The sequence below is a fragment of the Molothrus ater genome, chromosome 6 (assembly GCF_012460135.2).
Source record: "Molothrus ater isolate BHLD 08-10-18 breed brown headed cowbird chromosome 6, BPBGC_Mater_1.1, whole genome shotgun sequence".
In the NCBI taxonomy this organism is placed as follows: domain Eukaryota; kingdom Metazoa; phylum Chordata; class Aves; order Passeriformes; family Icteridae; genus Molothrus; species Molothrus ater.
This window is the reverse complement of record NC_050483.2, coordinates 52,749,912-52,774,831: the sequence shown is the minus strand read 5'-3', so window position 1 is coordinate 52,774,831 and position 24,920 is coordinate 52,749,912. Positions and strand designations below refer to the sequence as shown.

Genomic DNA, 24,920 nt, shown 5'->3' with positions numbered 1-24,920 from the left:
GTGACCATAAGCAGCATTAAACAGTGGGGGGTCTGTCAGGACAGCACTGTCCACACTGGACACTGTGGGATCCTCCCTGTGACCCTGACAACAAAGCAACAGCAGGAAGTGGTGCTGTGCTGCTGGCCGTGGCTGCCATCAGCAACAAAAACGCAGAAAGCCTTTTAAATATTGCAAAGACAGAAATGAAATCCTTCTCTTCTATGCAATGCTTGCCCTTCCTCAGCAGAGGTCAAATCAATATGGGACCAAGCAAAGTCAGTGGTTTATTTCAAGGGGTTTTGAATTGGGCTTTGTAGGCAAAAAGGCATCAGCCTTGTTTCAAACTCCAGGAAGACACATTGGTATTTCCATTCCACATCTATCTGTAGCACAGAAACGTGACTTTGTTCCTTTTTAGTCCTGTTTAGATGTTACATTACTTTAAAATAAGGTCTGTCTGGAAAGACCAATCAAGTTTGGGGCTGGAATTATCCCTGGAGAAGCTTGGGGATCCCCCTTGTTAGTGAATGATGATGACCTTGAAGGAAGTTAAGGAGAACCTTGTGGCTGTAATTCCCCATCCTATCCTCTGGAGTCTGGCAGTAGCTGTGCTGTGCTGTGCTGCTGGGTGGTGATCCCAGCACACACAAACACACACACATACACACTCTAACACAGCCACCAAACCCCACACACGGCGTCAGCAGCACAGCCTGGAGAACACGAACAGCAGCAGAAAGGGAACTTTCCCATAATTTCTGGGGAAATGCTGCAGTTGTAGGCCAACTTACATAACTGATTTAGCTGAACAGAATTGCTTTCTGCCTTTAATCTGCTCAACAGTTTATCTTTGCAGCCGTGATCGGTTGAGCTCTTTAAACCGTTATGGATTAGCGTTCTGCTGAAACACGTTAAAAGCTTAGCTTTGTTTATTTTTGTCAAGAAAGGGGGAGGGATATCAGGTTAAATGTTCAGGCAGCACTTTATGAATGGCTGCTTCTCTTGCACAGCAATCAATAAGTTCAGGTACATACAAGACACAGCTAAATGCAAGGCACAGCTAAATGCTTTGAGTGGCAGCACTAGTTGCTGGAATAGGAATATTTGTGAATTTACTATTAAAAATAAAATAAGAAAAAAAGAAGGAACTTTTAATAAATTTGCATTATTATTTTAATCTATAAATACAAAAAAAAATCCAGCATTCAAGCAGTTCATCGCACCCACCAGCTCTGTACGGAAGACCAAAGAGTAAATGATCCGAAAACTTAATTAATAAGGTTGGTTGAGGATTTTACTAAGTTTGCATTATTGATGTAATTTGGAGACAGAAATCCTGCCAAAAGCAATCTTTCTGTCATTCAGCTGCAGGAAAACAATACACCATAATGGAAATAAACCACCACACAACTGGAACCTCATCCACACCACTTACAAAGAGGTGGTCAGATAGTATTAGCCAGCTGTTCAGTTAATTTTCACAGTGGATTCATCAACTATAAAAGGGGCTGTTCTGTTAGATACATGACCGTATGGATCCAGGTTCAAATTTCTACTACAAAATGATGAGCACAATATACCAATTTAAATTAAATCCAACAACTACCACACTTCTTTGACCTCTGTGTAGTCAAAATGATTTGCAGATGCCAGTCTGGAATGGAGTAAGAGGTTGTGTTCCTGAGTGTTGCCAATAATCCTCTGGAACACTATTCCACGGGAACACTGATTCTGTGAACAGTTGGGCTGGCACCCCTGTAATCTTGGAACTTTCTTATCTAAAATGGAGGAAGTAGGCACTTGCACATTCTTCAGAGCAACACAGACACTGGAGAAGTTAAAAGAATAGTGTCCAGTGGTGCTAGGAAAAAATAAAAACATAAACCTGGGAAAGTAATTCAGAAAAAAAGGAGGAAAAAATCCAACTTATTTGTAATTTGTCTGTTGTTTTGCTTTCTTATGAGAGATCTTAATTCTGCACATTCCAGTGAATGGCCATTTGCTATTAATTTATCTTCTTTCTGACAGCAAGTGGAGCACCATTCCAGAGTTTCAGCATTCCCTTGATGCTGCTCTGCTTAATGCTTGTGTGCTATTTAAACAAAGCATATTCCAACCAAATCTGACTATATATGGAATTCCCTGACAAGTAAAACTTTGGATGCCATACAAAAAAGAGCCATGAAAACAGAATACACACAAATCCACTCCAGACTGCACAAACTGGGCAGGTACTAGAGCAGGCTCTTGGTGGCAAAGGTCAGGTACCCAGTGTGCCCAACCACCTCCCTGAGTGGCACACCACTCTTGAACTGCACAGTCCCTTGCTGCAGATTAGCACACGAGCTGCCTTGATGTGATGGGCTGCTGCTGTCAAAGCCAGTGCTAGAATTATCCTCAGCTGCTTTTCCAAGGTCAGGGATTTGCAGGCTAACTGTCCTTACATTGTACACTCGGAGCAGAATTTCCAAGGTGTTAATCTCTGTAAAACCAGATTCTTCCATGGCCAGGCAGGTTCTTTGAACTTGTTCAATGCAGGGGGAGAAAGAGCAGATGCGGCCACCTACAAAATAAGACAGGTAGTGGAAAAGAGGGCAAAAGCCAAAATGAAGCACTTTTCATCTCTTTTCAAATTCTCCCAGATGCCCACAGAATTACTATTATACAGACAAAGTGGAAACATTCTTCAAGAAAATCTTCACATGGCAACTTTGTTGGTTTAAAGAGTCAGCACAAAATCAAACACAGACAACTCCACAGGATGCTTCAGACCCTTTAAAAACAACAACAGCAACTTCATTCATCTTCCACATCCAATGCTGCCCTCCACATTTGCTCACAGCAAAACTGTTAAAGTTGATCCTTTTAGAGCAGCAACTCTTTTGGAATCACTCTCCACTGTTCTGGACTGAGCACCAAACTGCAGCTGGCACGTACACAAAGCCAGAAGTCATTCTCTACACACTGCCCAGGGCTGGAGCCCCAGCACTGCACACACGCCCCTGACAAAGAGGCTGTGTTTAGCTGAGGACGATGGTATGCGTGCACAGAATAAAGGCAGCTCTCCAGGCCATAGATGGAGTGCTGTTAAGGCTTTACCCTTTTAGTCAAGCTGACTAGCATGTCTCCTGAGCATTGAAGTTTACTGGATATCACATCGTGCAGGCTTACAGCAAAATGTTGTAAAACTCAAGGATGGGACTTTGAAGTGATAAAGTAACACTCGTCTCCTTGTCTATGCACAGTTCTGATTTTTGATTCTTAATACGGGCTATTAATAGGCCCCCTACACCTTTCTAAGTGCTACAATGTCACCTTAACAGCTGAGAATAGAATGATTCAGATTTACTCTGAAAAGCCACAGCCAAATCAGATCAAAGAATTATAAGGACACTGTCTGCCATAAGGCCAGGGCATGGCTTTCACCCAGGACACAGTGTCCCCCAAGGCAACTGCCCTTCCTGAAAAGCTTTTGTGCAGGAGGAAGGAACACTGGGCAATGCAGCTTCAGCTATTGTTTCATTTATTACAATTAGATGAAGATGCCTGCTGACCTGATTTGCATTCCTCCCCAGTCCTCTCCTGGGCTCCAGTCAAACCTTCCAATACCAGCCATCTAAGCAGTTAAAGAACCCGTGCAAGCCAGAGCAAAGCATCCTGCTAAAAATAGAGGCAATGCTAGGACTACATGAAGCCTGCTTTATCTCAAACTACCCTTTTTTTTTTCCTTTTTCGTTTCTAAAGTCAGATCTCTAAAAAAAGAAAGCATCAGGTCTGAAAGCGTCACTGTAGCACTCCAGTTACTGTGCAGCAATGATGTGCTGGTACTGCCTGGGGAAGAACACTCTCCACAACCATTAATCCACCATACGCTAAGCAGGATTTAATTTTAGTCCTCAAATAAAGTCTCTGCACCAAGGGGTTCTTATCATGAATCTTTAGAACAAAGTACCCTGGACAAGTAATTCCCTGGAGTGACAATTAAAACTCAAATCTAATAATCACCTGCAAAACTAATGGTGGTATGTGTCTTTATGAACCAAGTCTGTTGATGCTGATTTAATTGCACGCCCAGCCCATTAACTCCCATGCAATTAGATTTGTATGTTCATCAGGATGGCCAGCACTACCAAAATGTTCCTGAATCTGACAGCTAATATTTTCTGCCCAAAGAACTTACACACTCTACTCTGTGGTTGCAGATGTAAAACAGAAAAGCTCAGGAAAAAAATTCTGTTACATAATGAGAAAGCTACTATGATGCACACATGTTACAAAGAAAGAATTTATATTCTTATTTTGTAGGGAACTGAACAAATGTCTGACTTAACTAAATGTCAGCTCACAATAACTCTTTGTCTGCAAAGCAAGAATCTGAGAGACCAGAGACTACTACTTCATTCAGGCTTCTTGGTTTTGAGGTTTTATATTGCAATAAAGAAAGCAAAATATATTTACATTTACAGGAAGCCTGTTTTTATTTATTCTGATTGTAAGGGTTTGAAGATACGTTTAAGCTTTTGAATTCACATGCTCTGGATTTACAGTCAAAAACTCAAAGCCTGCACACAGCTGTTGCCATACAAGCTGCAAAGCCACCTACGGTTCTTGTCAAGCCTTCAATTAAAGGCAGAGCAGCCTTCCTCTTGCCTGGGGCTGGTCAGCTGAGCACAGCACATCGACACCAAACTTGGTGAAGATTTATCAGGCTGCCTCCTCACAACTGCTGGGGGAAGTAGGGTTACAGAAAACAGGCTTTTAAGCCGTTTAATAAGGAGAAAGCTCTTGCTTGCAGTAGCAAATATCCAGAAGGCAAGCACAAAAAATATTACTTTACTTCCTGCACTGCTGGAAGTTTCTCAGGTGTGAAAGATGAGAAAACAGTGAACTGCTGGTATTCCATCTACCTGAGACCATCCAATGGGTTTTAATAGTTCAGTCAATTTTGTTTTCCCCTTTCATGCCTATAGTTCTCGTTATTTTTATACATCCCTCCCAAATAAATATACCCACAAAGGGCTTAGAAGCAAACCCATCAAGCAGCTGTCCTTACAGATCCTAACAAGTGGGAGAGGAGTCCCCTCTGCTTTTTCCTGCACCATCAGGCAGGCCAGATCTGACTTGCAGCTACAGGCTGGAATTATGTGATTAAGCAGATATTAGGAGTGAAGATTGGAAAGCTACAGTTAGCAGAAGGCTGGAAGGCAAAAATGAAATTGCAGTTCCAGACTGCGAGAGGCTGTCTAAAACAGAAACATTTGCAAGTTTCAATTCCTGTGGTGTATTTAGACCAGCAAAAAAACCCAAAAAAAGTAGAAAACCAGAGCACTCAGAAGGACAGGCTCATCTGTCCCAGGAGCAGAGACATTGTCATCTTGAAGAGAGCAGATGCTTCTGAATTCTTCACTCTGAGGGCTGCCCTCTGTACCCAGCTGGACTACCAGCTAGGCAGCACCCCTTCTGTCACCATCACCAAACAAATATAAATCTAGATTTCAGCATCCACAGTTCTCAGACTCTTTGAGAGCCTCTTGTCCTTTAGATGCAAGAGGCTAGGGTTTAAAGGACTTGAATGTGCACTGCTTTGTCTTGCCCTGCCAAGGATTCCTTAGTGAATGAAGAAAAGACATGAACTCCCCCCCTCTCCTCCCTGGGGCACATTGCTCTGTCTGTGGATCACAAAGGGATGGACTAGACTAGAGAGCAGTGAAAACATCTGAATGGAAACTTTTTTGTACAAATTGGGTTTGTGTTCTTTCAGAGCTCTCCTTTTAGGAGAGCTACCGTTCCTAAATTTGGTTAATGAGATCTGTGTGTCATCATAAATTGATATAGTAATTATGAGAGATTAATCCTGTTCACATTGGGAAGCTGTGTGAGCTTTTTGATCTCAAGAGCTGTCTAAAAATGTGTTTATTCATGTATAATGCATGTGACAAGTGCTGCAGTTGAGAAGAAGAGAATAATGAGATTGTATGAAAGACTTAAGTTTTTTTCTACCTTCAGTTTTACAGGGAGTGAGTTAGTTTGAAGCATTAATGGAAAGGTTAAATGTCCTGAATCCATAGCATGGAACAAGCCCACACAGTCCTGGCAGTCATTGTAACCAGCAACAGGGTTGGGAGGACATGAAAATGGAAGTAAAACTCAGATTGGAATGATTAGAAAAGTGAGCTTAAGGGAAGAGGGAAGCAAAAGATTTTCATCCACACAGAACTGTACATTTCAACAGACTTTATCTAATTGGTAATTGAGGGATCCACCATTGCATCTCTACAAGAAGCCAGTGCTTCAAAAGTTGCCAGAATATTCCTGTGCAACTCTAACAAACAATTTTGTTTGTGGTTTGTCTGAGCAAGGACTAACATCTCTACCAGTTCTGTTTAGCTATTGAGTGCATTAGGTTTCAAGTGTGGAAAATTTTAGTGCTATTAATTGACAAGAACCAAGAACTCCAGTGTGTGCTTATAATACAGAAAACAAGCCCAAGAAATGTGCTCTTATTTTTGTAGGTTATTGTATGTGTTACAAGTGCTCTGACAGGTTCTTTCATCATCCCAGTATTATTCAGATGATGCACATGTAGTGCAGCACCATTAAGTTTTAGGGAAAAGGGATAGTAATTTTAGAATGATTCTGTGACATAAAGAATACAGCACAACATTTTTACCTCTGGCAAAAGAACACAGCTTGGGTTTTGGGACTTCAATGCATTGTCATAATTGGAAGATTACATTACAAAGATCTCAAGGAAGGAAAAAAAAACCACACAGGCATTATCATTGTGTAGGGGTGAGGCAGGAGAGTCACTGAGCAGCATCACTGTGGCATTTACTCTGTGACAAAAATATTGTCTCTGCAAAAGGGGACAGAATGTCCTTTAAGTGCGTGTGCTCGTGGGCGATTTGATGTAGCTTCCCTGACAAGTGAAATTAGAGGATTTGGCTGTTGGAAGAAATTAAAGGATGTTTCTTGATTCAGAAAAGAGAATTTTCTCTAAATCACTTGCCAGCTCATTAATAGGAGCTTGATGTGATTTTCTGCAAATGTGACCTTAACCTCTGCACTTGTAGGTGCATCACTCAAAAGGAATTTATTCCTGCTCATTATTATGGGCTGGTAAAAGCATGTAACAAGGAAATTAAAGAATCAGTCGGCTCCATACTGGGGAAGAAAACCTAACAACTTTCTTTAGTGATCCTTTCATCCCAAACTACTTCCTTCAAACTGTGTCAAAGCCAGTAGCTTTGGCTGGCCTTCCACAGTGAGGATTTTGATGCAGGAATCCTTCTGCTTGACTCTCTACACGTGAAAGAATCACTTGTCCTTCAGGCAGGCCCACAGTGTGCACCTGACCTACCCAGCCCTGACAGACCCAAGCTAGGGGTGAATTAGGAGTCCAAGTCCTTCACATGGTGAGGGACAGAAGCTGTGCCTCAAAGCCATACCTGGGTGGTTTAAAACTGGGATCCCTCTGGAGATCAAGAAAAATAGTCAGTGAGGCTTCCTACATGGACATGGAAGTGCAGAGGTCCAAAGAGGGAGATGTTCAAAGTGAACTTTATCTGCAGAGTTTTGGGGGGAGAATTAGGAGCACCATGTTACCTGATCCAGTTATTTTCAAGATCACAATTTGATAAACTCAGAATTTAGAGGCTTCACGAAGCTCCAGAGGGAATGGAAAATCTGAATTAAAGAGTAAAATCTTTAAAGAAAGAAAGGAAATAAAAGAGAGGTGGTTTTAATAATTTTGTGACTCAGACTGTTAAACACCATAAGGAGCAACTTAAAATATAAGAGGCTAATCCACCCTAATACATGGCTGTAATTTTCCATCCCCCTACCTGAAAATTTAAAATCTGTATGAAAATTATTGTACCAGTGGGTTTCTCCCTCATCTTCCACAGCTTTGGAAGAAATAGACAGTATTTATGAGAGTAGAGTAGGTGGGTGCAGAATTATATTCAAAGCACTACAGTATTCAGCTGAGAAATGACTGTGAGTCAAAAGTTTCAGGGCATTTAAGAACTGTAGAATATTGAGGATATTTCTGTTACCTCACAATTTTCTCATTTTCCTAATTTTTAAAAGTTTAGCCTGAACGGGTTAATGTCAACTGTGCAAAAACCACCAAGGTCAGATATTGGGAACAGCAGCTATGGCAACAGAAAAGCATTAATCAGCAGATGCTGCAGAAGAAAAACAGTGCAGGTCTGGAAATGAAAGGCAGTTCTGCAGTGCAGCAGTGCCTCAGAGATGCTACAAGCAGCTTTTCTGCTGGAAGTGTGACTGGTGACATCAGCACAAAAGGATGCAGCTGAGCTGCAAACCTGAAGCATCACCAGAGAACAAGAACCTTCCAGTCACAAACCTACTGAGCCATTTTATTCGTTCAGCTCTTCAGGGGCTGGCAGTGTTTTAAATGGGAGGCCAAGCTGCTCCAAGCAGTGTATTTACAGCATCCTGCAAGGCATAACATGAGTGATAGTTGCACTCTGCAAACAGGATCATTAACACTCAGCCTACTAAGAGCAGCAACTATTCAGGACCTTGAGCTGAAGTGGAAGAGAAAACACAGATCTGATAAGGTTTGGTTAAGGCTGAGAACTCTCCCATATCTTCTCAGTTGAACTCTCTTGTGAGTATGGAGGTTTTAAGGAAGAGAGTAGCTAATGCTATATATAGAATTTGCTTAGTTCTCATTTTATTCAAAATACCTTAAGACTTCAGGGACTAAATTACCACTATCTGGCAGTACAGCTGTGACATTCGCAGAGCACATCACAACAAAACCCACAGTGTGAATGGTTCAAATGTGACCCTGTCCAGATTTGAGAGAGAGGGCGTGGACAGAAAAGAGTGGAACTCATTTCCTGCAGTGATGCTTTATCACTACATCAACCCTGGAACAGGGTTCAATAACAGCAGAATGTGCACAGGCTGTACTGCAGAAGAGGTTTAACTCTTTGAAAACAAAACAAAGGAGCACTATTAAATTATCTGCCTGTGGTAGGGAAAGGGAAGCAGTTACAGATAACCTTCTGTCATATTTTAGATTTAACAGCAGTAAAAAATCCACAATAAAACTACCCACATGACTCAGGATAAAACAGGGAAGTGTCTAAGTTTTTACATTTTACTACTATAATCAATTATATTTTATATGAAAACCAGTTTCTGTTTATATGCAAAATAGCAAAATTTAAAAAAGGCACCTATTCAGTCAGGTACAAAGTTGCCCAAAAGAGGAGCCTTAGACCAGTACCAGACCTCAGACAAGGGAGTCTGGTTGCAGCAAAAACTGCAGCAAGGATCAGCAACTTCCCCTTTTGAGTGGCTCATAAAGTGAATGACGCCACTTCACAAACACAAAAATGTGGGATTTTGAAGTATTATTTATACTGCCTAAGCAGATGTAACCTTGTAGCATAGCACAAAAAAGCATAGCCAGATGGTATGGCCGGTTTGGGACTGTATTACATTTTCTAGGATTTCAAATGCTGGAGTGAGACAAGGATTCAAAACTTGGAACTGTTCAAGCAGCCCTGCTTAGTATTCTAAGCATGCACCACTTAAATAATTCAAATTGGACTGCGCAATGCAGCGCCTTCTAAGCTGGGAAGTCAGCTGAGTGTTGTGCTCACTAGATTAGATAATTTGAGCATGGGAAGGGCATGTACAGTGCAGTGATTTTCTTCCCCCCCAGGACACACTGGAAAGCTGCTACAAATTGAGCTGTAACCATTGCAGGTACAGAGTGCTAACAAGGCTCACTCTATTTATTCACTTTTTAAAGGAAGTGTGTTACGTGGGTATCACAAAGATTTCTAGAAAATTATCAGTAGTAGCTGAGGTAGCCTAACAGCAGGGCTGGTCCTGACTCAGCAAGGCAGTGCATATTCAGTGACCTTTAAGAACAAGCTTCAATCTTGTGATTTCACCAAGACTTTGCAATTCACTTGAAGTCCAGCCTGTGATTATATATTTTAACAAAGAACTGGGCCTTGGCACATAATCAAGTTTTTATAAACTCATGTCCCAGCATGGACACTGTTCAGCACTCCATGCTCTCTTGATTAGAGAAGTCACTTTTGTAGATGAAAGCAATTTGGCAAAAGTTAATTCAGATCCACACAATTATGAAATTAATTAAAACTTATTCCAGGATAAAAGAATTATTTATTCACTGAAGCTTATTTTTCAATAGGGTAAAGAGCTATAATAAAATGATGAAAATCTGTGCAAAATCTCAACATCAGTTTTCACTTGCTGTCACAATCCCAGAGTAACTGGCATAAGCTAGAACATCCTTTATCTTCCATTCCCACTGAGTCCAATGGCAAACTTCTCATTAGTTCCAATCACAAAGATTTAGGACATAAACTGACAAGCATATTTAAGTGTGACCACATTTTTTTTAACATTACCGTTGGGGTGCTCTGTTAAATGGGTACAAATCTGCAATGATTGATGTGAACTGAGGCTGAACACCTTTTATACAAACACCTTTCTACTGAATTGCCAAAGAAATTTGCTTTCAGCATTTATTGTTACTTCTGCTTCCCACACACCTCAGATCTAGCAAAATGCACTTGAGAATGGTTCAAAGTAGTTTTTATAAACTGCCCATGCTAATTGTAGCCGTTCTCACAGGCCTGTAGGAAAAAATTGTTCTTCTCCTTTCAAATCTTCCACTGTAAATTGAAGACACCTTTTGAAGGTTTTATAGCCTTAGAAGTGCCCGGAGATTGACATTTGAGAACAGTGATCACATAAGGGAAGGGAGCACATCTAATGTATGGCTCAAAGGCAGAGATATGTGCACAGTGCTTCCTGAACAGAAAGAGAAAAATGCAGTTACCTTCAGCTTTTAATGCTGACTTGGCATGTCCTATGGCTTCCCATGGAGATGGAATATCTAGGAACACGGCATCTGCAATGTTGGAGACCCCAAAGCCATTTTTGCAGACATCCTGGTTGGTCACAGTGACCAGGTGCTCCACCCCGTGCTCCCGAAACTCCTCCCGCGCCTTCTCAGCCCTTTGCTGGTGGAACTCCACTGTGTACAGGTGCCCGGTGGGAGCCACTGTCCTGATCAGAGCATGGGAGAGGGACCCACTGCCTGTACCTAGGAAAGACAAACAACTCATGAAATTGGGTTTGTCAGGGACAAACATCAGAACTAAAGTCTTCTGCATTCATCTTCCTGCTTGGAACACGTGTTCAAAACTCAAACGAACACAAACCACTTGTTCAGCTCCTGAAAGAGAACAGTCCTTCCTGCACAAGGAGGGAGGGACTAGGTGTCCTAGGAAACAGTCTTCTGGGTCCTCAAAGCATTCATTACAAAATCCTGCAAACCCAGGATCTGTCCTGTCTCCCTAGAGGAGGAAACTAATGCCAAGGGTCAGCTATAGCTCTAACAAGTGCCACTAGAGAACACGAGGAAGTAGATGCAACAGGAAAAATTCAGGGAAATTAACTGGAGAGGTTTTTTTCAAAGTGTCAGACTCTTCTAAGGTGAAAAGAGATTAAGGCAAATTTTAATGGATTTTCAAAACCTTATACTTTACTAAACAAAGAAAATATGTTGGCATGGCTCCGTGCTTGAAAATCCTATTAATATCCATGCAAACAAATGGCCTTCAGGATACAGTTTACTTTGCACAGATCTCTTAAGAGACATCCTCAATTCCCACTGGAATTACCCCAAACCAAGGCCTCTTGGCTCCTTGCAGCCACACTGATCAAACAGCTGTTTTCACAGGTCACTTACACACACACTCACCTACACAAGCTTAACTTAGTCTAACAAAATCTATCACACAACTGTAGGTAACTACAATTACCACATACAAACAGGAACTGACAATACAAAGATTTTTTTTCCTTGTTTTAGTTAGATAATTTAGGAAACTTACTTTAAATGATCCATTGGCATATTAAATGGATGGATGACTAATAACAAAGATTTTCACTTAAGAAAACACCCATATACCAATTCCCATTGCAAATTAGTCACTCAAGTGGCATTTAATGGAGTAATCCCCAAATTCAAAACCCCACAGCAAGCCCGAATTCTCTGTTTATTGATTCATAATCCTGTGCTTAGAACACATTTCTCCTGTAGAAATAAAATCTATTTCTAGCTATTTTAAATTACTGTTGAGCCTGAGGCAAGTCCTTTCAGCTAGCATAAATCTTAAAAAACATATAAAGGACAGAATCTGAAGTACAGCAGCTCAGAAACAAGTAGAAAGGAAATTAATTAGGGGGCACAGGGGCTGGTACAGCCACTTAATTGGAGCAGTGCTTTCCATAATCATCCGGGAAGTCTGAGTTCACTGGCAGATCCCAGGTTCTTGCCCTCTAGTCCCACAAAGGGAGGAGCACTGCTGCGGCCCTGCATTTAATCCGACAGCTCTGAAAGGGGACACATTCAGACTGTAAACAGAGCTCAGGGCCCAGGTTTGATCGGCACCGCTCCCCTGCTCCCCTGGGAGAGGGCTCTGACCCCGGCGGGCACACGGGCACCGCCGCAGCTTCAGCAGGGCACGGCACGCAGGGAGGCAGGCATGGAGGAGCTACACATTTTAGCACTGGCTTCAGAGAGGTCCAAGAGAAGAGAGAAACATTTACACACATGTATTTAATAAAGAGAAAGTACAGGCATTCGAGGTGGTATTAAAATAAAACAAAGGAAAAGCAAAACACACCTACATGTGCATACAGCAAAAGCCACCCCGTCACAGCACTTGAAGGATCTAAATGTCAAAGTGAACTTTGCCTTGGTCAAAGGAGTAACAGTAGCACAGCAGCCATGTAGTTGTGAAAACTCAATGATATATGTGCATAACAAAGGAATAGTATTCCACTGATAGGTTTTTAATGACAAAAGCAGGGAACTATTGATCCCAGGATGCTAAAGACTGAAATTCTGCCTTTACATTTCATGCCAAAAGGGAGGATTACACAACTGATAACTATTGTAAAATGAGGAAATTTAATTATTGTACCTCTCAAATGTGTAGTGCTGCACACTTTCTGCATCTCTCCCTGCTAATCTGAAGAAGGGAACAAGCCTGGGCTGTAAGCAGAAGAGTGAGGCAGCTTGTGCATGTATCCAGTTTCCTTGTTCATATTCTTTTACATTTTTAATCACTTTCCTTTTAAATCTGCTCTTAAAAACACCACAGAAGATACTATTTGTCTTCTCAATAGGAAAACCCATTAAGATTTTTTGGCTTCTTTTCTAAAACTCCTCTTTTATTCACAAACACTCCAAGCCAAACCCTGAACTAAAACCAAGATATTAGAAGTCACCACTTACGGGCGTATTACAGACAGAGCTTTTGTTAAGCAAGGTTGCCAGGAATTATTTATTGTTGACTGGCTACCACAAACATGAGAACAATACATATGTATCACATTTTAACCTATCAAATTCTATCACATTAATATTATTAATGGGAGTATTTCTGAAGATGCTGCCTGTCTTCTCCGTGACAACACTCTCAAAACTGCAGGAAACAAGATGGTTATGAATCACCCACTATTGTAAAAATCTCTCCTAGAAAATATATTCTGAACCCAGACATGTGACATGATGATGACCCTTAACTCTCATGTGCCCAATAGATCAGCACATTTGATGTGATCCATTAATATGAGTCTGGCATGAGTCCATACCTGCCACAAGCCCTAAAGCCCAATCAGCACTGTCTGCACAAGGCAGGGGTTCAACCCTCTGTTTTTGTGATGTTCTAGAAAGGGAAATGAATGTTTATATTCACCTTCTTCCCTGCAAATCTGCAGCATTCAACATTTTTGTCCTCCTGCAACCATCTCAATTTCTCTTTGTCCTTATTTCAAAATCACTACTGATAAAAAGCAAAATATGACTCAAAGAGTCTTACTCAGTTTGGAGTAAGTTCTAGTTAGGTACAAGTTTCCTTGGGAAATGAAATGTATCCTAGCATGATAGATAATCAGTCAGGGCAGCAACAAAACCCGAGGAGTACTACTGCAGACATAGTAGAATGCTACCAAACCAGAAATAGCATACCTGAACTACCTGTATCCAAATTACCTGAACCAAAAAACTGGATACTCAAAAATTAACATTTTGTGTCAGAAGAGGCAAGAACAGAACTGGAAGAACTCCAGTGAATTTTCTTTCTCATAGAGGTGCAGTGAAATGTCTGTGTTCTGATATGACCTAGAAAGCAGAAGGTAAGACAACTAGAACAACTGATTTATAATTATTACACTAGGATGCTCCTTTTCTGACAGCCTGCACAATAAATAGTCTTAGAAACTGTTTGCTCTCTACCACAGGACAATGCCCACTTGACTACCATGTTTTAATCATGAATGGACTCTACAGAAGAGAAGTAAAACAACAACAATTCAAACTGTACTGAAGACAACCTTAACATCACAGCTGCTGCTTTAGAGCTCACTTAGGTGAGCACTTATGTCATTGCTAATTTTCACTTGGAAAATGTGATGCTCTTTTACATTGACTGTTCTGTGATCTCAAACATCTTAGTCAAAAAGCAGACATCTGCATTGCAGGCATTTAATGAGACACTGCAGGGGCCCCAATATGCCATTCTCAAAGCTCAGCATCTGAGGAGGCAGCACTGTGCAGGGGATCAGCACAGAGTAAACCAGGAATGGGCTCCACTTCACTCCAGAGGCAGGAATTAAGCTCCTGTGTTACACCCATGATTTAGGTGGCTAATGGCCCTGCACACTGATGCAGTATTCTTTCCTTCTTGGGCTCAAGCACATGACAGTCTCCTTCTCTGATACATATAAGCTCTAAGGGAATGTTTTTGCTCCTCTCCTAAAACATGCAGTTTTAGGATTTCAGTCCTAGCAAGTGGACATCTGTATAAAACACTCTAGCTCAGCACCTACTGATAGCTCCTTCTGATTTGCAGACAAGCAAGTATTGATCAGATTAACTTCTCAACTGCCCTGACCTCCAAGAGATCTGTTCTTCTCACTCTCTGCTCATTCAAGTGACAGGTTTTCCACAGAGAAGCCTCCACACACCTCAGCCATCTTGAAACAATGACTATGGTAAAATAACTTCTCACCTTCTCAAAAGTTGAAGTGGACAATATCTGAGCTGTTCAAAAATATAGCATGTACAGAATACTGCCAAGACTGAGTGTCACCACAGCATCAAGCACAGCACTTAACTGATACAAAGTACATTTTACACTGTTTTCTGTTCCTGTCTGGTTTCCTTATTGCAAAGGGAAAGATTTGTCTAATCTCCTGGAATCCTACCCATGCCATAAATATAAGTGACCTGATTCTGTGCTCCACTACATTTTCTCTTTGCAGGCTATTGCTTGGCTTGTCTTCCTAGAAGTTTCTCATCGTGGTGCTTCTTTTTAAAAAAGGAGCTTCAAATTGTCATTTAGGATTTATAGATGTGTACAGCTGTGTGAGCAAAAGTATTTTGGAATAAAGCTGAATAAGCTCTTAAGTGCATAAAAAGGTTCATATTGCTTGGAAACAGGAATAAAAGAAAAGCATGCAAAGTGCTATTTAATACTGGGTCTCTAAAATATCTAGTAACATTTTAGGAGAGCTTAAGCTTCTGATGCATAATTTGGCTACCTAAGATATTCTGAAATGCGTAAATACAACAAAACAATGACAGTGTTGCTCTATTTGTCTCCTAGCTACACCACTTAGTCCTAGCAAATAGTAAGATAGGTCATGAATCAGCCATGAGAACGGAAGGAGCCTCAAAACCAAGGGAAAATTAATCTTGAGACAGAGCTAACAACTCCACAGCTAAAATCTGTCAAGAAACAGAAAGACTGAACAGAAAGACTGCTCACTCTACATGACAAGTTAGTGTAATGACTTATAATGAATACATGAAAAGATATTAAGCATTTGATGGAAATTAACCCAAATATCTTCCTGGGAAGATAGTCAAGGGTCCAAATCATGGTAACAGAGGTAAGACACAGGAGGAGCAGGGACAGAAAGAAGGAAGAGAGGGAGGGAGAGAATTTCAAGGAGTTGAACTGATAGATGAAAGAGAAAACACCTAATAAAAAAAGTTCACTTTGCAGTCAAGAAGTTCCCATGACAGAAAATTAGCTTATCTGCCTATGTGTCATGGACACCATGCTGAAGCAGGCGTTTTAATTTTAGGCAACAGTCTGGAGGTCAGAGAGGGCCACTGCTCACTGATCAGACTGAGGAGCTGAGGGAAGGATAGTAGGGAGGTTTTCAAGGCTGGCAGGGAAGGATAGTAGGGAGGTTTTCAAGGCTGGCACTGCCTAAAAAGAATATGAAGAATTAATTTTTCTTTAGAGATTCAAGTGAAGAAATACATTTTCCTAAGAGATTCAAAAGTCTGAATTTTTTAGGAGGGAATCTTCTACAAAATGAACATAAGGTGGTTAACAACAAGGTTAGGTTCGGAGCTAAGTGTAGTGGTCAGGTGAAATTACAAGATCAAAGTGAGTCCAGAAATCTGAAAACAAACACTTTAGGGTATGAACAGCATTCCTCATCAGCTAATGACAGCCACAAGTCTGAATACATTCCAGTGATGCCTCATGTGGTCAGAGGCACAGAATCATAGAATCATCACAGACTCACAGAATGGTTTGGGCTTAAAGATGCTTAAAGATTCTTTAGTTCCAACCCACCTGTCTGGGGCAGGGACACCTTTCCACCAGACCAGGTTGCTCAAAACTCATCCAGTCTGGGCTTCAACACCTCCAGGGATGGGGCATCCACAGCTTCTATGGGCAGTCTGTGCCAGGGCTTCAGCAGCTTCACAGTAATGGGTTTCCTCCTAATACATCTTTCAATTTAAACCTATGACCCCTTTTTCTACCACTCAGTGCCCTTGTAAAATTCCCTCTCCCAGCTCTCTTGCAGCTCCTTTAGGTACTGGAAGGTGCTGTAAGATCTCTCTGGAGCCTTCTCTTCTACAGGATGAACAAGCCCAGCCTGTCTCCATAGGCAAAACGCTCCAGCCCCCTGCTCATCCTCATGGCCTCTCTGGACTTGCTCCAATAGATCCACATCTTTTCTACTCCCCTCTGTTGGGGCCCCAGCACCAGTTCAGTGCTTTGGTGTGGCAAGAGAATGTTGTGGTTTGTGACATTTGTACTGATGAGGCCTTCCTAATACTTCAAGAGGTCCTATACAAGGATCAGGTTTTCTAATTCTTCTCCCACTCAAACCTGAACAGCTGCTAAGAGGTAGATAAGGGAGACATTATAAAACACAGACATAATTAGTTTGGGCACATTCCAGAATCAAATTAACTTTGATCCGTACTTTACACTAAAAACAGAGCTGCAAACAATTTAGATGTACTTATGACACAAAAATAATGAAGATAGGAGAAGTATTTGTCAAAAAGTCCATAAGCACTTCAGAAGAGTCATAAGCATACAGCTGACTTGCTGGGACTTCACAATAAACTCTTAATCATTTATTAAGTATCCATTAATCATTAAGTCCTCATTAATTTTTTATGGGTGTACTCTTTAACAAAATCTATACCCAGGCTGTGAGTCTGAAAATTTCATAATTGTTTTTGAGAAGCTCTAGGGTAAGGCTGGGTGGCAGCTCCCATTACTCCTTCTCTGAGAAACTATGAGAACCCAGAACACTACTCTCAGCCTTCAAAAATCCAGTCCCTCAGCTCAGAAACCCATTGCTGTGCAGCAATGAATAGGGTTTAGCAATTTTTAATTTGGGATTTAGCTGAAGGGAAACAAAAAATCCAATTAACGTTTTTGCTCACGTGAGTCTGATTTTGTGAATGCTGAAGGATCACTGGCATGGTGGTTAAAGTACTTTTGACTAAATTATGTTTTGTCTAAATACTACACTCCATCAAAGCCAAAATATTTCTGAGATTTATCAGATTAAATGAGATTTCACATGCTGTACTATTAAGACAGGCAGTATTTTACATCTCACCATGGAGAGAGAACAGTAAAAAGCCTTGATGTGTGGGGACTGGAAAGAAAAGGATTTTGCTTGGAAAAAATAATTGAAAGGTTTCATAGTATTAAAAATAAACATGAACCCCTCAAAACCAGTTGTCAAATGGAATTATCCTACAGAGAGCCTAGCCTGGGAAGTTGATGATTTGGAGAGTGGGGTGAGACAGAAGAAAAAGATTTAGCCTTTTCCTTTATCTAGGCATTGCTGCACATGCAATAAACACACATGGGATTATTAGAGTTACCTGACAACAATGAAACTTTCATACTATTGGGCCACTCGCAGCAGATATTTAAGCAGCTATTTTGAATATCATAATTTTGGAAGGATAGAGCTGTTAAAAACTCTATCCAAGTGTGGAATTTCTTAGAGCAGGGACCAATATTTTAAAAATATCTTAGCTCTAGTAACAGTGCTAACAGTTTTAAAACTCAACATACCTTTATAAATTAGAAATTAGCAGAAGACAGAAAAAGGATCATATTCCTACACCTCTGTCATGAAACATCAGCTAGATGCAGAGTCTCCTTATAGCCTCCTCAACAGAGCATGCCTGGGTCATTTTAATTATGCATGTGCTGCTGACAAGCTTGCTCTTTATGTGTTTATTGAAGATGATTAAACATGGTAAAAACTATATGAATATGTTTGTATCTTTTAGGACAAATAATGACTAATCAATTTAAACTATATAATTAAAGTGACATAAAATTAATCCTTCTGGTTATTCTACTCCATTTTTATAATCACATGCAGAAGATCATTTATATTCAGAGCATTTCAACACAACACAGAGGGTATTTCCTCTTACTTTTTCAATCATTTCTTCTCACAGCTGGGGAGACCAATTCAAAATTCTGCTAGCTCACAATGGCTAAATACAGGACACACCTCTACAGCTGAGTTAGTAAGACAAGAGGAAAAGAGCCCAGCTTGTTTTACAGAGCCTGCCTTGCCAGTTCACACAGCAACTGTATATCTAAGTTCAAATAATAAAAAATACAGACCTCTGTGCTAATTCATGCTTAAAATACACCTAAACTTGGCACAAGCAGGAAGCAGAGTCAAGTTTTACTATACCAGATTTCCTGTCTTGTTTCTACTCATCACCATTGGGCTGGTTCTGTCTAGCCCACACAAGGCTGATCTAGAGCTAATGATTTTGGATCACCAAACACCACAGAATTTAGGATGGCACCAAAGCAGACTACATCACCACAAAGCAGGCACTACATCAGGCTACATCACTGTCTTGGTCTCACCACACTGCAGGCTCCAATTGTCAATACCTGTCAAGTTTTTAATTCACAGTAAATCTGCAGTAAGGTCTCTTGCTTCAAAGTTAGCCAGATGGATTTATTAGAGTATTCTTTCTTCTTTCCTTTCTTTGTGAACACTGAACCTTGCAAGCAATACAAGCATAACTATAGCTGTAAAAGTATTCACTTTGCCTGGAAAGCTGAAGTTGCAATACAGTGTCAGTACAAGCATTAAAATGAATCTGGGACAGATTCCCCTTAGCAAAAAGGATTGATTTGTGGCTATGACTTTTGACTCACAACATTTTTGGAAATCATCAAGTATTTCCATTTCTTAGATGTTTAGATAAGCAAGAGATTAAACATTTTCATCCTCTCCAGGCACCTTTGACATTATTGAAAATATTTTATATACAGCTCTGTACATTTGACTAGTCTGAGTGAGACAGGATATGGAGCAATTCCAATCTCTTCCCCCTGCCCCCCAAATAATTTTCTGCTTACTTTTCCCATCCTGTCTAAACATAGCAGGGAGGGGAAGAGCTGATGAATACAGAAACTTCCCATGACAAAACTAAAAATGTCTGGTTGTCCTGCAAACCAAATCACAAACTCACAGGACCCAGCTATTTTCACAGTATCAGAGGCTTCTGCACAGGGTTTTGCCTGCTTCAAGTGCTGCTGTACAGCAAGCAGCTAAACACAGTGCCTGGTTTTCAACTGGGTGCAGAGATAAGTGCTGTCTCAGTTGTGTTGGAAAGTGGTCATTATGCCTGAAAAACTGCCCAAAATTATGCATGAGTGGGAACAGGAAATGGTGAATGTAAGAAAGCACAGTGCATCACAGTCCTATCATGCTGATCCTTTGCCATATCTATGCTTGAGAGGGAGGTGTATGAAACTGCTTCGAAAAATGCTCCAACAGCCAGAAAAAACAAGGACAAACTACCTCAGCTGCTATTTCTCCAAACTACAGAGATCACTGAAATGAAGCAAGCCTCATACTGCCTGTAGTAATAAAGTTATGAAGACATTATTATAAACTCTATGTAACCAAGATAACATTTATGTCAATTTTCTCCTTACTGCCAAATTAAGCAAAATCACAAAAGCTGTAATAAATTAAACCAAGTTTAGAAATAAACCAGAGCCCTGTGATGAACACATCATCCATTGTATTTAATCAGTGATTTTGCATGAGGTTGTGGTGCTACAAGTAGATTACACTTGGGAAAAGAAGAATGAAATTGATGTATTTACATGGTACCATATATAAATACTGCCAATTTATTTCTCTTATTAGTTCAACACCCGATCAGCAGAGTTTCTTTCACCAGTTTATCTCAACTACATCCTCTGAAGCTGCAAATTCAAAGCGTGAATCTTGATTTAAATCATGTATTTACAAACATTTTTAAGTACTTAACAACGGTTTTAGCAAAGGGAAATGAAAATGTTTACGTATTTGTTCTAAGATGAATTAACCAAACACATGCTCAGAGGTTTACCCACATAAATGAGGCTGCATGCTGAGGTAGCATCAATTTTTCAAGAAACAGTTGATAACGTGCACATGACATAGAATTCTTCAACACGTGGGCAGGGAAAATTGTATCACAGTGGGAAGAAAGTGCAACTTTTTGCAAAATATAAAGAAAACCCTGTTTTTTTCCTGAAAGTGTTGGTATTAGTTCCTAAAAAAGGATTTCAACGTAGTAATTATTACCTGATTCACATACTATGGAGCCTGGCTTCAGTTCCAACATCATGGTGATTATGGAGATGTCAGTGGAATACAGAATCTGCGTCCTGTGTGGGAGATTCATGGTCCACAGTTCTGGAGTTGGATGAAGAATGAACACCCATCCTCCTTTACTGCAGGTCACTTTGGAGCCATACTTCTTGCCTATGAGGTCTGTGGAGTGCCTGATGACCCCGTACTTAGTCTGTGTTACAGAGCCATGCTGCACCTTCACAGGAAACATGGACTCGTGGCCCAGGAACACAATAGCCGTGTCACCATCCTTTATCGTATCTCCATATTCCACAAAACTCATGCTCACAATCTTGTAGTTGGCTGATGATTGTCACCTAGAGAAGAATAAATATGTCAGGAGGGTTTCACAGGACCACAGTGGAGCTGAACCTACAGACATAAAACCAAGTAATTTATTTTTTCCAATACAGAACAAAACCGCACTGTGCAAATAAGATGCTACAAGAGAGCTCCAGGCAGTTCAGGGAGCTGCTCTCCACTGTACTCTTGATCCAATTACAATCAATGGGAGGATCCCACAGATTTGAAAATAACAAGTATTTTTCTTGGTTTATGGTACATTTTAAAGAAAAATCAGGAAATACATTGTAATTTACTCAGCCTGCTACTGAGTAAATGCTCAAAATGCTACTGCAGGTTAGTACCAATTTCAGCACCCTGTTCAATTACAGTTCCTGAGCATGTTATTAAGTTTAACTTCTATTCCCATCTTGCTTATTTTTTGATGATTTACAACATAAAGACGTTCTGCTACTTGCCTGGACCTCAGTCACCAGCTATTAGGATCACTAACAAAAGTATACTTGAAAGTTTTCCAAATGAACGTTTAGAGATAGGCTAAGGGCATTAATTTATGCATAAACTTGACTAACTACATGGAAAAAGAATATTGTGGCCTTTAATTTGCCATTGGGGGTGCAAAGTAATTGTCTGGGAAGTGATCTCTGCTCCAGCTAAATGTAAACAACCACTTGCAAGCTAATGCCAACAGTTGAATCACTTCAGCCCCATGGTCTCAGAGCTGTTTTAGAGAATTACAATTAAATTTTGATGGCTTTGAGAAGACAATCTAGAAATCAGACGGTGGCTTACGATGAAATCTGACATTGCCTTTCAGATAAAGCAGCTAACTGTCTAAGCTGCAGGTTGATCAGTTCATGCAAGAATTGCTTAATGAAGTAACAGGGATCCTAAAGTTAGAAATTAAAGCCTATGACAGCAGGCTTTGAAAGTCAGATTTCTGGTACACCATCCCTGGCAGAATCAAAAGCAGTGTTACTTTTAGTTTCAGAACAATTACTGAATTCATGCACTTTTGTGTTGAATGTTTAAGAGTTTGGTCCTGCTTCATCATTTCAATTAAAAACATTCAGTTCTCAAAGTCTAGTCTGGTGTCTGTAGTCTGGTTCCTGCCTGGAGCTCCATGTAGCTCAATTTACTGTTAAGCAGCTAGATTTATATTTTTTCCACTGCAGGCACTGAGGTTGATAAACAGATGTGCTTGTGGCTGAAACTTCCAAAGCTTATGACATGCTTATTGCATAAGGTGTTCAGATGCCAAGGCAGAGGAGGCTTTTCTGACATCTGGTGAAATAGTAAGAAGAGCATCCCATGAATTCAGAAATATATAGATAAAGGACTTTGTGAGATAGAACAAATGCTGTCTTTTATAGCTTGCACCCTATGATTATGTTCATGTCTTAATCTTTCATAAATGATACTCCGAGTTCTCATTCCAGATACTTTTAATGCAGTGCAGTTTTCAGCTCTCACAAGCGTCATCTGAAAGGACCTCGAATGGAATCCATTTCTTTCACAGTATTTACTGCAGTTACACCCATGTGCAAAAGAATCCTGTAGCAAGCCTGCAGGAACACTGAACGAATTCCTCTCCCTTTGATTACACCAACCAGCTGGTTCCCAGCTTCCTTGCCTTCCTTTGAGCCACTACACTTACCACAGCTAATAGTCACAGCAGTGAATTACAGAATCTTTAAGGCTGGAAGGGACCTTTAAGATCGTCAAGTCCAGCAAGTCCATCCATATCAGTGCAAGGTGACATCCCAAGTGACATCCCATCCCTTAGGCCTCACCTGCTACATTATTTTCACACATTTGGGGTGTAATTGGCGTCTGTGAGGAATTTTGGAAGTTTCTTTTCCTCGCCCCCTTGTCAAGGAGCACAGTGACACCACCACCTCCAGTATTCTCCATTGCCTGGCAGTGCAGAGGGTCCACACTGTTCAATTTTCCCCCGGGCAGCACTCAGGGGATTGCTGCAGCACCGCTGTCGCGGGAAACTGAGGCCGTGCCGCCTGACACGGGGTCAGGACTTCTCTCTGCGTTTGCCATGGCTGCAGCGACCTAAACCCAACGCCCAGGGGATGCCTCGTAGCCCCACAAATAAAACCAATAACATGATTCTGTGTTTCCTTCAATCACAAGCCAGGCACACGTCTCTCTTCCCTGAGCAGCTCCCACAGGGACCTGGCAGGCTGCCCCTGCCCCCTCCTGAAGCCTGGCTGCTTGGCACGGGGAACCTCCGGCAGGCACAGCCGCCTCCCTGCCCAGGCGCACGCACAGCCGCCTCCCTGCCTCCGTGCCCCCGCTCAGAGGTGACCCCGATACCAGGGCTGCCCTCAGCCCCTTCGTATCCCGAGGGCGGTAATGCGGCTCCTGCACCCCAGCAGCGCATCGGCCCGTGCCAGCGGACCCGGGAACCTCAGCGGCGGGCAGGTGAGAAGCACGGGCTGGGCAGGGAAGGGGTGAGAGGCGGCATCCGCCTGCGGGAGAGCAGCGTTAACCCGTAACGGCCCCGGGGCCGGAGCGCCCTGGCCCCAGCACCCCGCGTCCCCGCGGGGACGGTTCTCCCCGTGCCCCGAGCCCTTTACCTCCCCAAGCCCGGCCCGGCCCGGCTCTCCTCACACGCGGAACCGCCCAGCGCCTTCTTCCGCCTCGGTCGCAGGCTGCTGACGCTCCCACCGCCTCCGCCCCCGCCAGCCCTGCCTGGAGCCGGGAGTCGCCGCCGCTTGTGCCCGGCGCGATCAGACCTAGTTCCTGCAGCCCTCCTGAGGCGTCTGTTTCTCTCAGCCCGTCGTGCCCTCAGCTCCATCAAGGCGCCCGTTCCCCTGAGCCCGTCATGCCCACAGTCCCATCGAAGCATCCATCCCCCTGAGCACACCCCTGCCCCCAGCCCCTTCGAGGCGCCTGTCCCCCCTGCTGACCGCCCCCGCCCCGTCCTCTCAGCGCTCCTTGCTGGCTCCTGAGCAGTGGGGACGGTCACTGACCACCCTCAGCAGCCCCCAGGCACCCCGTGGGGTGCTCCTGCCTCGGGCAGCTTCCCTGTCAGTGAAAGTGACGGGTCCCAGTGGGTCAGTGGGAACAGCTGCAATGGGGACTGAGAGCCCCAGTGGGAATTCGGCGTTCATCACTCGTTGAACGTGTAGGGTGTCGCAAGGGCAACCACCAGCAGGGCTGAAGCCCTTTCCCCAGGGAATGGCTTTGCCATTGGCACACCTGGGCCTTGCCTCCATGGCCCCCAGGCAGACAGCTTCCAGAAAGTTCTGCATGCCCTTCCCCCAGGGCAGCCTCGGGGAAAGGCAGCTCAAGGCCAACCAAGCTCTTCACAGAGGTTTCATAAGGCTGCAGGAGAAACCACACTGTGGGCTCAGAAGCAGCAGAATTGTTATCTAACCCCCTAACAGCATGGTACTAACTCCTACTTCTGTCTCGTGTTTAGGATCGAAGTGATGTGGAGAGCCCTGCCTGCCCTGTGGTACGGGGGCTGTAGTCAGGAGGCAAGGAGGAGCAAAGGAGGAGAATGTTGCCTCATCTTCTGCTCACAACAAGCCCAGGCCACCTGGCATGGGAGCGGTATGGGCATAGCAGGGAGC

The 24,920-nt window shown here is 42.3% G+C and overlaps 1 protein-coding gene across 1 annotated transcript; it reads right to left on the bottom strand.

Moving 5' to 3' along the window:
• Positions 1–893: 893 nt before the first annotated feature.
• TRMT61A (tRNA methyltransferase 61A) lies at positions 894–24,022 on the bottom strand. Its single transcript, XM_036383964.1, has 4 exons — positions 23,919–24,022; positions 20,977–21,341; positions 10,844–11,110; positions 894–2,545 (listed from the first exon to the last, which is right to left on the bottom strand). Exons 2-4 carry the CDS (start codon positions 21,305–21,307, stop codon positions 2,217–2,219), a joined length of 927 nt encoding a protein of 308 aa, XP_036239857.1. The 5' UTR covers positions 21,308–21,341; positions 23,919–24,022; the 3' UTR covers positions 894–2,216.
• Positions 24,023–24,920: the final 898 nt, after the last annotated feature.

Bases quoted from the DNA above. Each gene is read 5' to 3' on its own strand.
- TRMT61A (XM_036383964.1), bottom strand. From the start codon at position 21,307: ATGAGTTTTGTGGAATATGGAGATACGATAAAGGATGGTGACACGGCT. The intron at 11,111-20,976 runs GTAATAATTACT...TGTCTTTCCTAG, and splicing joins CTCCATAGTATGTGAATCAG to GTACAGGCAGTGGGTCCCTC. The intron at 2,546-10,843 runs GTAACTGCATTT...CTTATTTTGTAG, and splicing joins GTCAGCATTAAAAGCTGAAG to GTGGCCGCATCTGCTCTTTC.